The sequence below is a fragment of the Scyliorhinus canicula genome, chromosome 5 (genome assembly GCF_902713615.1).
Source record: "Scyliorhinus canicula chromosome 5, sScyCan1.1, whole genome shotgun sequence".
NCBI lineage: Eukaryota > Metazoa > Chordata > Chondrichthyes > Carcharhiniformes > Scyliorhinidae > Scyliorhinus > Scyliorhinus canicula.
In genome coordinates, this window is record NC_052150.1 from 173,325,125 (window position 1) to 173,338,482 (window position 13,358).

A 13,358-nucleotide genomic window follows, 5' to 3' on the forward strand; every position below is an offset into this window, starting at 1 on the left:
AGCACCAGCGGAGACCAGCCCACATTTTCCGTTGGGAGGAGCACTTAGCTCCAGAACGTTGAATCCTGGCCTAGGTTTGTTGCTCTCAGGCAGAGAAAGACAAAGTCAGTGCAAGCAGAGTCCAATGTTCTGCTTTTAAGGCTTTGCTATTACTTAATGTGCATATCTCTGGTTTTGTGAAATAAAATCCCTCCTTGTATATTTAAGATATTTATTGCAGCACTTTAATTTTTTTTTGTTCATGGGGAATGGGCTTCACAGATTGGGTCTGCATTTATTGCCCATCCCTAATTGCCTTTGAGGGGGCAGTTAAGAGTCAACCATATTGCTGTGGATTTGGAGTCATATGTAGGCCAGACCAGGTAAGGATGGCAGATTTCCTTCCCAAACAAATGACGTCAGAGATCTGGGCGCATGACCTGCTCTCTGCCTCGCTTCAGGCAAGATTACATTGAATTTGAAGAACAATGGGCGCGATTCTCCGCTGCCCACGACGGGTTGTAGAATAGCGGGAGGGCCTTCCCGACATTTTTCCTGACCTCCCGCTATCCCCTCTTCCCCCCCCCCCCCTCCACGACACGAATCGCTGCTCGCCGTTTTTTTACGGCGAACAGAGATTCTCCCCAGGCCGATGGGCCGAGTTCCCAGGCCTTTACGGCCGTTTTCACGAACGCAAACACACCTGCTCTCACCGCACAGTGCCATCCCGGACAACCATGGCACCGATTGGCACGGCCGTGCCAAGGGTGGCATGGGCCTGCAATCGGTGGGCACCGATCGCGGGCAGCGGGTCCGATACCCGCGCAGTCTTTGTTCCTCTGCCGCCCCGCAGGATCAGTCCGCGGGGCAGCTGAGGGGCATGACGGCCCGCGCATGCGCGGGTTTGACGCCTATGCGTGATGACGTCATCTGCGCATGCGCGTGTTGTAGCCGTCCAACCCGCGCATGCGTCATCGTGCGCGTCAGCCGGCCTGACGCTTGGCACGCGGGCTTAGCGACGGTCGCTAAGCCCGCGATGCTGTGCTTCACGGGGCTGCGCTGCTAGCCCCGCCCGGGGGGGGGGGGGAAATCGGGTCCCAGGAGGGGGCACGGAGGCTGCCGTGAAACACGGCCAGTTTCACGGCAGCCTTTACGACTCTCCGCATTTGCGGAGAATCGCGCCCAATGTTCTCCTGGGTCAACACGCTGACGTCAGCAGATGGTGCTTCTTGCTGGGCTCCGCACATGTGCACTATGAGCGGCATGCATGTGCAGTGCGTCCGCATATTTTTAGTTATTATAGAATAGGGTCGCCGCCGCCATTTTTAAAGCCGTTCGCAGCCGGCATTGTTAAAAGCCGGCTGCGCGGCTGTTGAGTGAATTCCCGCAATCGGAACTCCGCGATGGATGGCTCCGCGATCCTCCCGACACCCGCCCACGACCCACCCACGAGTTGCGACCACCATTTTGAAAATATCTGCCCTCAAGGATATTAGTGAAGCAGATGGGATAATAATCGAGAATGGTCATCATTCAACCTTTAATTCCAGATTTTTACTGAATTCAAATTTCACCATCGGCAGTGGCGAAATTTGAATCTGGGTCCCCAGGACATTACCCTGGGTACCTGGTTTACTAGTCTAGTGACAATACCACTATGCCACCGCCTCCCCTGTGCATTCTTTACTCATCTCATTTATTTTCTGCTGAACAACTCTTGAAATCTTTCACCCATTAACCTAAAATTAGCAGGGAATTTATTGTGGGTTGGAGGAAAAAAATATGGACTTTTACTGTTAAGTGATTTAAATTGTTGAAATTTTTATGAACAAACCAAAAATAACTTTCAGAAAGCAAGGTAGCCTTGCAGAGAGATCAATGGGTCATGAACTAGAAGAGGACAGTAGACATGACATATGGAAACACAGAATATCTGATGTGGAGGCGAGCCAGCAACATGGGAGAGTAAAGAAACTTGAAACAGGTTAGAACACCAAAAAGGATTAGAAAGTGACACTATCCAGGAGTTTTGTCCGTCCTAATACTAATTTATCAATATCACAAATTATACCTTCATGCTGAAACTAAAACATCTCCAGCTTCGGAAACAACAAATGAAATTATCAACATAAAACTGCAAAAGTATGCAGGCATTTAATATTTTTTCAAGTTATAAGCAACTAATATCGGCATTAATAGTTAAGAATCAATGGTGAGTATTCGAGGAACTTACAATCAAACAATGTCAAGTATTTTGCAGTGTTACCTTTCATTTTTTTCAGAAACACCAACTTTTCCTTCATCCATAGTCTTCCCACTTGTTTTTTTCTTTTTCTCTCTCTTCTTTCTGCTGAGAAGGTCATCCTGAAAGAAAAAAGAAACAAAGTTACCGCATGACTTCGAAATAATCTTTATGCGGGCTCCTACAGTTATCTAAATAAAAATGTCAGTTGCTCAACGCAGACTTTAGCAAGGTTTTGCATCAAATAACATCATCTAACAATATAATCTGTTGCCATAGTATCAAATTCACCTTCCCAAATATAAGTGGTGACTAAAGACCAGCTCTGTCAGTCACGTGCATTTCCATACCAATGTATATACTATTCAATATCTTCTGAAAGTTAAAATCATTCAACACTTTTTCTTCCCCAGATCCCTTCCCCACCCTACCCACTCCGCAAGAGTCACCAGATTTAGTACATTTGCAAGCGTCTGTAAAAAGTTACAATTTTGCAGCTGGGTAGGTAATTAATATCATAAGAACATAAGAACATAAGAACTAGGAGCAGGAGTAGGCCATCTGGCCCCTCGAGCCTGCTCCGCCATTCAATGAGATCATGGCTGATCTTTTGTGGACTCAGCTCCACTTTCCGGCCCGACCACCATAACCCTTAATCCCTTTATTCTTCAAAAAACTATCTATCTTTACCTTAAAAACATGTAATGAAGGAGCCTCAACTGCTTCACTGGGCAAGGAATTCCATAGATTCACAACCCTTTGGGTGAAGAAGTTCCTCCTAAACTCAGTTCTAAATCTACTTCCCCTTATTTTGAGGCTATGCCCCCTAGTTCTGCTGTCACCCGCCAGTGGAAACAACCTGCCCGCATCTATCCTATCTATTCCCTTCATAATTTTAAATGTTTCTATAAGATCCCCCCTCATCCTTCTAAATTCCAACGAGTACAGTCCCAGTCTACTCAACCTCTCCTCATAATCCAACCCCTTCAGCTCTGGGATTAACCTAGTGAATCTCCTCTGCACACCCTCCAGCGCCAGTACGTCCTTTCTCAAGTAAGGAGACCAAAACTGAACACAATACTCCAGGTGTGGCCGCACTAACACCTTATACAATTGCAACATAACCTCCCTAGTCTTAAACTCCATCCCTCTAGCAATGAAGGACAAAATTCCATTTGCCTTCTTAATCACCTGTTGCACTTGTAAACCAACCTTCTGTGACTCATGCACTAGCACACCCAAGTCTCTCTGAACAGCGGCATGCTTTAATATTTTATCGTTTAAATAATAATCCCGTTTGCTGTTATTCCTACCAAAATGGATAACCTCACATTTGTCAACATTGTATTCCATCTGCCAGACCCGAGCCCATTCACTTAACCTATCCAAATCCCTCTGCAGACTTCCAGTATCCTCTGCACTTTTCGCTTTACCACTCATCTTAGTGTCATCTGCAAACTGTGCAAGAGGAGAATAAAAATCCATGGAATGACAGAAATAAATACTCCAAGGGGTGCATATTGGCTGACTATTCAAACCCATTCAGCTAAAATTGCTCCAAGAGAAAGCATCAGGAATAGTTTTACCACAATTAAAAACAGTTTATTGAAACTATTCCATTGCTAATTAAACCACGTTTGGTCTACATTCATGAACCAACCAATGCTAAATACTGCTACACAAATTATAAAGTCATTCGGCATGTGTAACATTCCAATGCCACTAGACAATCTTTAGAACTCCAAAAGATTTGTCTTCATTTAAGCTCCAAATACCTTTTGGTGGGAAATGGGTTTCCAAAATAGAACTGCACAATTATCTAAAATAAGAATACTTATATTAAAACTTCCTGCTCATAGAATTGGAAAACATTATTTATATAATTTGGTGTTTGAAATTGTGGAAAATAATTTGAATATGGAGAAGCAAAAGGTTATCATCCAAAAGACGGCTCTATTTATTTGTGAACATCCATTGGCTTTAGCTCAGGTATATTTTGGGGTTTGGCTTTCAAGTGGTATCATATTTGCATCATTGTGAGAAAAGCTGTGTTTCGCTCACCGGTCTATATATCACTGAAATTCTTAATGTTAGCGATGAGCTGCTGTCTACTGAGTTCACTTAACTAGGCATGCTTTGTGTTATTCGGATATTGGAACACTTTTGCTGAAATATAATATGTAAGTATTTTGATCTCAAAAGAATAATTGCTTTCAACTAGAAATGTTAAAAACTGGTCTCCATTTCAAGCAACAAATAATTTAACCTTTACGGTGCACCAGAATGGTGTAATCAGGAGTTACTAGGACGTGTACTCAAATCAACAGAACAGTTTCCCTCGATACATTTCAGCATTAAAAAAAAAAATTCTCTCATCACACCAATGACTCTAAAAGCTCAAATTCTAAAGGTTTGGCCTTTACCTCGCAGCCAAGATCAGTTCTCAGTGGAAACCTACATTTTAGGGACTTTCTGCCTCACTCAGAATTAGGAAGAGGTGTCAGAAAGGAGAAGAAAATGGACAACTAAAAGTTTCCCAAGTTATTTTGAAGATAAACGGGAATAATCTGAAATTGCAGTATTGCGGTAACTCATCAAAACCTCTAGAACAGCACCATCCAACACCACCCGAGAAGGAAAAGGGCTGAAGACCATATCCTGCAACTTGTCCTCTCAGCGACCCACACACCTGACCGGGAATTATATTTCCATTCCTTCACTGTCAGTGGGTCAAAATTCCCTTCCTAACAGTACTCTCGGTCCCCTGCACCACATGGGTTCCAGCAATTCAAGGCAGCAGCTCACCAGCACCTTCTCATGGACAATGAAGGATGGGCAATAAAGGCTGGCTTTGGCAGTGATGCTCACATTCCATGAACAATTTTAAAAAAACACAAACCCAAAAAAAGGATTTGAGAATTATTATTACAGAGAACGCTATTATATAGCAAAATTGAATTATTTTTGTAAACTCAAATTAATGCTCAGGTGCTTATTTTGCTAGTTTATGTTTATTGCTATAATAAAATAACTCAATATTTGTGAGGCTTCATTATTATATTAGTATTTCAGTGCAACAGAGGCCAAGGAACCAGTCAAGGGCAGGAATTTGAAATTCTAGTCAAAGTTATGGATGCAGAAATCCCAAGCCAAATGCAAAGATAAAATAGTATATTTAAATTGTAGTCTTTTAACTTACTATATTTCTACTCTTAATGGGAATACAAACAAACATAACTTTTCTTTAGCCATTCTTAACAGTGTAGTAAAATTTCTGATTCAAAGACAATGAGCAAAGCAAAAAAAAAAGCATTTGAGATTAGACATTTCGCATGATACTGATAAGATGCAGAGCCATTAGCATGAAATAGTCACTGAACTTTACCTTTTAATAATAGCTCAGTTATTTATGACTTGGATTATTGCCTAGAACTCTCAAATAAACATAAGACTTGCATTTACAAAGCGGCATTCACAGGAGTGGCATGGTGGTGCAGTGGTTCGCACTGCTGCCGAAGACCCGGGTTCAATCCCTGCCCCGGTCACTCTCTATGTGGAATTTTCACATTCATCCGTGTCAGCGCAGGTCTCACCCCACAACCCAAGATATGCAGTGTAGGTGGATTGGCCAGGCTAAATTGCCCGTTAACTGGAACAAATATCGAATTGGGTACTATAAAAAAATATTTTTTCAAATACACAGTGCCATTCACAACACATGATGTGCCAGAATGCTTTACAGCTAACAGAGTACTTTTGAGGTGTAGTCATTGTTGTAATGTAAATACAGTAACTTCATTGAAGCCTACTTGTGACAATAACCGATTATTATTATCCAGCAGTTAATTTACACACAGCAAGGTCCCACAAATAGCAACGTGAGTGACTAGAAACTGTCTTTTCTCCCCAAAGGATGTTGATTGAGGGATAAATATTTAGGGCACTAGGGATAGCTCCCCTGCTCTTCCTCAAAATAATGCCATGGGAGCTTTTGTTCACCTGGGAGGACAGATGGAGCCTCAAGTTTGACAGAAACATGGCACCACTGACAGTGCTGCCCTTCCTCAGTGTTGCATCAAGTGTCAACTTTGATATTTTACTCAAGTCTTGGACTGAGACATGAACCCACAACTCTCCGACTCAAGAGACGATAGTGAGATGGTAGTGCTACTGACTGATTCATGGCTGGCATAAATGCAAGTTGAGACAATAGTGCTACTGACTGATTCATGGCTGGCATAAATGCAAGTTGAGACAATAGTGCTACTGACTGATTCATGGCTGGCATAAATGAAAGTTGAGACAATAGTGCTACTGACTGATTCATGGCTGGCATAAATGAAAGTTGAGACAATAGTGCTACTGACTGATTCATGGCTGGCATAAATGCACGTTTGAGTCGATCACACTAACTGGTAATATGGGCCGGAATTATCCGAACCCCCGGGGGTTCGGAGAATCGCCCGGGGCCGGCGTCAATCCCGCCCCTGCCATGTCCCGAATTCTCCACCCCCCCCCCCCCCCGGCGAGATTCGGCGGCGGCGAGAATTGCGACCCGCCAGCCAGCGGGCCCCCCGCGGCGATACTCCGGCCCGCAATGGGCCGAAGTCCCGCCGCTGACAGACCTTTCCCGCCGGCAAGGTTTAAACCACCTTTGGTGCCGGCGGGATTGGCGGCGCGAGCGAGCTCCGGGGTCCTTGGGGGGGGGGGGGGGGGGGGGGGGGGGGGGGGGAAGAGAAAGCGGGGCGATCTGACCCCGAGTGGCGGGCCTGCGCCGTGGGGGCATTCTTTTTCTTCCGCCCCGCCATGGCCTTCACCATGGAGGGGGCGGAAGAGACCCCCTCCCCTGCGCATGCGCCAGTATGATGTCAGCAGCCACTGACACACCAGCGCATGCGCAGACTTCCGCCGGCCGGCAAAGGCCTTTTGACCCCGGCTGGCGAGGCGCCAAAGGCCATTCGCGCCGGCCGGCGGAGCGGCAACCACTCCGGCGCGGGCCTAGCCCCTCAATGTGAGAATTCCGCACCTTTGAGGAGACCCAACGCCGGAGTGGTTGACGCCACTCCAATACACCGGGACCCCTCACCCCGCCGGGTAGGGGAGAATCCCGGCCTTGGTCTTTAATTTGAAATAGTGATGCATAACGGGGCTGTATATCAGTACTATCTGCAAATCACAGCTGCACTTAGCCAAGTTACATGAGTGACAGCCATACAGTGATAATGTTTTTGGAGAGGCCAAGACTAATATTCTAGAGACACAAGTTCAAATGCCCCATGGTAGCTGGGGTACTTTAAATTAAATTAATAAATCTGGATTAAAATGCTTGACTCATAAAACCACCAGACTGTTGTAAAAACCTAACTGGCTCGCTAATGTTCTTCAGGGGAAAAAAAATCTGCCATTCTTCCCAGTCTGGCCTAAATGGGATTCAAATCCACAGCAATGTGATTGACTTTTAACTGACATTTAAAAAGGCTTAACAAGCTACTCAGTGCATCAAACTGCTACAAGAAAATCAAATAAGAATAAAACCAGATGGACCACCCAGTGTCAACCTACGATGCAGAAATTACCATGGCATCATCACTGTTAACCATGCAAAATTCCCCTCAACATCAGAGGGCTTGCTCCAAAGCTGGGAGAGTGGTCACACAGGTGAGTCAAGCAACAGCCTAACATAGTCATAACCACTGAATCATACCTCACACGCAATGACTCTACGCCTTGATCAATGTTCCTGGTTACTTCCTGTCCCACCTGCAGAACAGACCCATCTGGAGGTGGTAACACAGTGGTAGTCAGTCATGAGGCAGAGACCGTGGATTCCTTAATATTGACTCCAGACCCCATGAAGTCTCATTCCATCAGTCAAACATGGTCAAGGAAGCCTTGTGCTGATGGCCACTTATTGCACCCCTCCCCTCAGCTGATGAACCAGTACTCCATGCTGAACAGGAACTGAGAGAAACAGTGGGGATAACAAGGTAAGAGAATATTTTTACCGTTTGGTAGGTGGCGATAGAACCAACAAAAGGATAAAACCTACTTGACCTTGTCCTCACCAATCTACCTGTTGCAGATCCATCACAGCCTTCGTAGGAGTGATCACCGCACAGTTCTAGAGGCAAATTCTGTCTTCAGACTGAGAATATCCTCCATCACTTGGGTGGACTGTGCTAAATGGATAGACTCAGAACAGATCTCATACTCAAAACCGGGCAACCATGAAGTGTTGTGGGCCATCAGCAGCAGCAGAAATGTAACCTAATGGCCCACCTTATCCCCTATTCTACCATTACAATTAAACACCAAAGCAGAGGAGGCTCCAAAATTATCCCCATCCTCAATGATGAGGATCCCAGCATGTCAGTGTAAAAGACAATGCTGAAGCATTTGCAACCACCTTCCGCCAGAAGTGCCAAACGATGATCCACCTTGTCCTCCACCCTAGGTCCGCACGATCATGGATGTCAATCTTCAGTGAATTCAACACGCATTGCATCATCAAGATGGTACTAGATACAGCAAACACTACGGGCCTCAACAACAACCCAGTTGCAGTACTGAAGACCTGGGCTCCAGAACTCACCACCCCTTAGCCAAATTGTTCCAAGTACAGTCACAACACTGGTATCTACCCAATAACATGGAAAATTGCCTAGGTGTGACTTGTTCACAAAATGCAGGGCAAATCCAATCCAGTTAATTACCCTCCCCAGTCCACATTCAATCAGGAAAGTACTGAAAGGTGCTGTAATTCTAACTGTGTAATATGCTAATGTGACAGTACAAATCATCAGGAAGTGACGTACTATCATATGATCTTGCTCTCTCTTGTAGACATCATAGCAAGGAAGCCTGCAGTGAGAGATGTTCCAAAAAAATTAATGATTTACTTACTTCAGAAGACTGAGTGTAATAAATGGTGACAAAGTGAGTGAAGGAACAAGCAAAATGCAAGAAAGAACAGGGAAAGGTCGCTACCATTACCTGAAAGCTTTGACCAGGTTACAACCAAGCAGAAGAATATCTGAAGTGGCGTCACAGATTTGCCTCATATCACACCACGTCAGGCTCTACTGCAAAGCCAAGCAGTGAGGACAGTATGGTACTATATGCAATGGGTGGCTGTGCAGACAATATCCTAGTCAGGCAAGGGACCTGAAAAAGCTACATACTCTGAAATATTTAATGCACTTCAATCCTACTTCAATCTGTGACAGAATATAAGTGTCAAGCAAGCTAAATTTGACAATATAGCAGATGACAAGTAAAATTATTGATAAAACTTATCAATTATCTCTTTAGACTTGCAGAGAATTGAGAATATTGCAGCTTAAAAGATAAACTATTCAGGTTCAGAATCGGTTTTGTAGTTTTGGATGAAGCATTGTCTGACCACTTGCAGTCGAGAGGTGATTTAACCCTAACAAAGGCAATTTAACCAAGCAGAAAGCTACAGTCAGAAAGCAGTGTCAATTGGTGATTCGGGCTGAGAGAGATCCATATCCTAAAAATGACTGACTCAGTGGGTGCAGAGTGTGTTCAATTTAAAGACCAGAAGATGTAGGAGCAGAATTGGGCCATTTTGCCCATTGAGTCTGTTCTGCCATTCGATTATGGCTGATATGTTCTTCATCCACACTCCCCTGCCTTCTCCCCATAATCCCCGACCCCCAAGAAATCTCCTTATTAATCAAGAGCACCAGATTTGCACTTCAGGTGTTACCTACAGGGCTACAGACTAAGAGCTGGAAGGTGGAATAAGACACAATAGTTCTTTCTCAGAACATAAGAACCAGAGGACGAGTAGGTAATTTTGCTTCTTGAGCCTGCTCCACCATTCAATACAATTATGGCCGATCTCATCATGGCCTCCTCTCCACTGTCCTGACTGTTCTCCCTTCAACCCATTACTAATTAAAAATCTCACTAACTCCTCCTTAAATTTACTCGCTGTCCCAGCATCCACCGCACTCTGGGGTAGCGAATTCCACAGATTCATGACCCTTTGGGAAGAGTAGATTCTCATCTCGGTTTTAAATTAGTTACTCCTTATCCTGAGACTATGACCTCTCATTCTGGAATGCCCCACAAGAGGAAGCATCCACTCCACATCTACTTTATTTGTAACTTTTATCATCTCCCCATATTCTTGGATTTGGATTTGTTTATTGTCACATGTACAGTGAAAAGTATTTTTCTGCGAGCAGCTCAAACAGATCATTCAACACATGAAAAGAACATACATAATAGAACACAAGGTACACAATGTAAATACACAAGACACCGGCATCGGATGAAGCATACAGGGGTGTAGTATTGATCAAGTCAGTCCATAAGAGGGTTGTTTAGGAGTCTGGTAACAGCTGGGAAGAAGCTGTTTTTGAATCTGTTTGTGCGTGTTCTTGGACTTTTGTATCCGCTGCCCAATGGCAGAAGTTGGAAAAGCAAGTAAACTGGGAGGGAGGGGTCTTTGATTATGCTGCCCGCTTTCCCCAAGCAGCGGGAGGTGTAGATGGAGTCAATGGGTGGGAGGCAGGTTTGTGTGATGGACTGGGCTGTGTTCACAACTCTGAAGTTTCTTGTGCCTTAAGCTGAGCAGTTGCCATACCAGGCTGTGATGCAGCCAGGTAGGATGCTTTCTATGGTGCATCTGTAAAAGTTGGTAACAGTCAGTGTGGACATGCCAAATATCCTTAGTTTCCTGAGGAAGTAAAAGTGCTGTTGTGCTTTCTTGGTGGGTGCATCGACGTGGGTGGACCAGGACAGATTTTTGGTAATGTGCACACCTAGGAATTTGAAGTTGTCAACCATATCGACCTCGCCCTGTTGATGCAGACAGGGGTGTGTACAGTGCTTTGCTTCCTGAAGTCAATGACCAGTTCTTTAGTTTTGCTGACATTGAGGAATAGATTGTTGTTGAAAATCGCTTATTGTCACGAGTAGGCTTCAAATGAAGTTACTGTGAAAAGCCCCTAGTCGCCACATTCCGGCGCCTGTTCGGGGAGGCTGTTACGGGAATCGAACCGAGCTGCTGGCTTGCTTTGGTCTGCTTTCAAAGCCAGCGATTAGCCCTGTGAGCTAAACAGCCCCTGTTACACCCTCCACTAGCTTCTATATCTCAAAGAAAACTGTATTCGGACTCGTCATTGTTCGAGATCCGCCCCACTGTAATAATAATCATAATAATAATAACAATAATAATAATCTTTTATTGTCACAAATATGAAGTTATTGTGAAAAAACCCTAGTCACCACATTCCGGCGCCTGTTCGGGTAAACTGGTACGGGAATTGAACCCGTGCTACAGGTCTTGTTCTGCATTACAAACCAGCTGTCTAGCCCATTGAAATAAACCAACCCTACATGGTCGTGTCATCAGCAAACTTGTAGATGGAGTTGGAAACAAATTTTGCCACGCAGTCGTGTGTGTACAGGGAGTATAGTAGGGGGCTAAGTACGCAGCCTTGTGGGGCCCCGGTATTGAGGACTATGTTGTTTATTCTTACTGATTGTGGTCTGTGGGTCAGAAAGTCGAGGATCCAGTTGTAAAGTGAGGAGCCAAGTCCTAGGTTTCGGAGCTTTGACATGAGCTTTGCTGGGATTATGGTATTGAAGGCGGAGCTGTAGTCAATAAATAGGAGTCTGATGTAGGTGTCCTTGTTGTCGAGATGCTCCAGGGATGAGGGCCAGGGAGATGGCATCTTTTGTGGACCGGTTGCGGAGGTATGTGAATTGCAGTGGATCTAGGCATAGTGAGAGTATGGAGTTGATGTGCTTGATGACCAACCTCTCGAAGCACTTCATTACGATTGATGTCAGGGCCACCGGATGGTAGTCGGAGAGGCGTGTTGCCAGGTTCTTCTTTGGCTCCAGTATGATCTTGGTCTTCTGGAAGCAGGGGGGGGGCCTCAAAGAGGAGTAGGGACAGGTTGAAGATGTCCGCGAACACATCTGCCAGCTGGTCCGCGCAGGCTGAGTGCATGACCAGGGACCCCGACTGGGCCCATCGCCTTCCGAGGGTTCACTTTCAGGAAGGCCAATCTGACTTCGGAAACTGTGATGGTGGGTATTGGTGCGTCCGGGGCACTCGACAGCGGATTGATGGTTTCCTGCTCGAACGGAGCATAGAATGCATTGAGTTCATCGGGTGAGCTGCTGCCAGAGATGGTGCTCAGCTTCACTTTGTAACCAGTTATGTTGTTTAGGGCTTGCCACAACTAACGAGAGTCTGTAACACCCCTAGTCTGTGACTCTATCTTGGTCTGATATTATCTCTTGGCATCCCGGATGGCTTTGCCGAGGTCGTACCTGGACTTCTTGTATTGGTCAGGGTCGCCTGACTTGAATTCCTCAGACCTGCCCGTCTTTCAGTAGTGAGTGAATCACCTGATTAAGCCATGGTTTCCGGTTGGAGAACGTACGTACTGCTTTCTTTGGCACGCATTTGCTAATGAAGTCTCTGAAGGTGGTGGCACACTCATGTAGGTTGAGCACTGAGTTCTTAAATATTGACCAGTCCACTGTTTCCAAGCAGTCACGCAAGAGCTCTTCTGTTTCCTCGCACTAGGACTGCACTACCTTCTTAGTCGGATTTTCTCGCTTGAGTTTCTGTTTGTATGCCGGGAGAAGGAGCACCGTCTTATGGTCTGATTTTTCAAAGTACAGTCGGGGGATGGAATGGTAGGCACCCTTGTTTTCTCAGTGGTCAAGAGTGTTGTTGTCCCTGGTGGAGATGTGTTGGTGGAATTTTGGCAGTATTCTAAACTCTAGAGATTATGGGCCTAAACTGCTCAATCTCTTTTCACAAGACAAACCCCTATTCTCTGGAATCAATCGAGTAAAACTCCTCTGAACTGCCTCCAATGCCACTACTTCTTTCCTCATCTATTTCTTTAGCTATAAATGTCAACATTCCATTCACTTTCTTTAATACCTGCATGCTAGCTTTCTGCGATTCGTGCACAAGGACACCCAGATCCCTCTGCATCGGAGCACACCGAAGTATCTCCCCATTTAGATAATAACTTGTCTTCCCATTTTTCCGACCAAAATGGATGACCTCACACTTGTCTACATTAAACAAAATCTGCCACATTTTTTTTTGGAAATAATTTTTATTGAAAAATTT

The 13,358-nt window shown here is 45.0% G+C and overlaps 1 protein-coding gene across 2 annotated transcripts in view; it reads right to left on the reverse strand.

Annotated features, from left to right (window-relative positions):
- The window catches only part of dnajc1 (DnaJ (Hsp40) homolog, subfamily C, member 1), a 316,347-nt gene that overhangs the window by 166,933 nt on the left and 136,056 nt on the right, over positions 1-13,358 (reverse strand). For both annotated transcript variants that reach the window (XM_038798104.1, XM_038798103.1), the window contains exon 5: positions 2,246-2,343. In XM_038798104.1, coding sequence (XP_038654032.1) covers positions 2,246-2,343 — 98 coding nt within the window. The remainder of the gene's footprint in view (positions 1-2,245; positions 2,344-13,358) is intronic.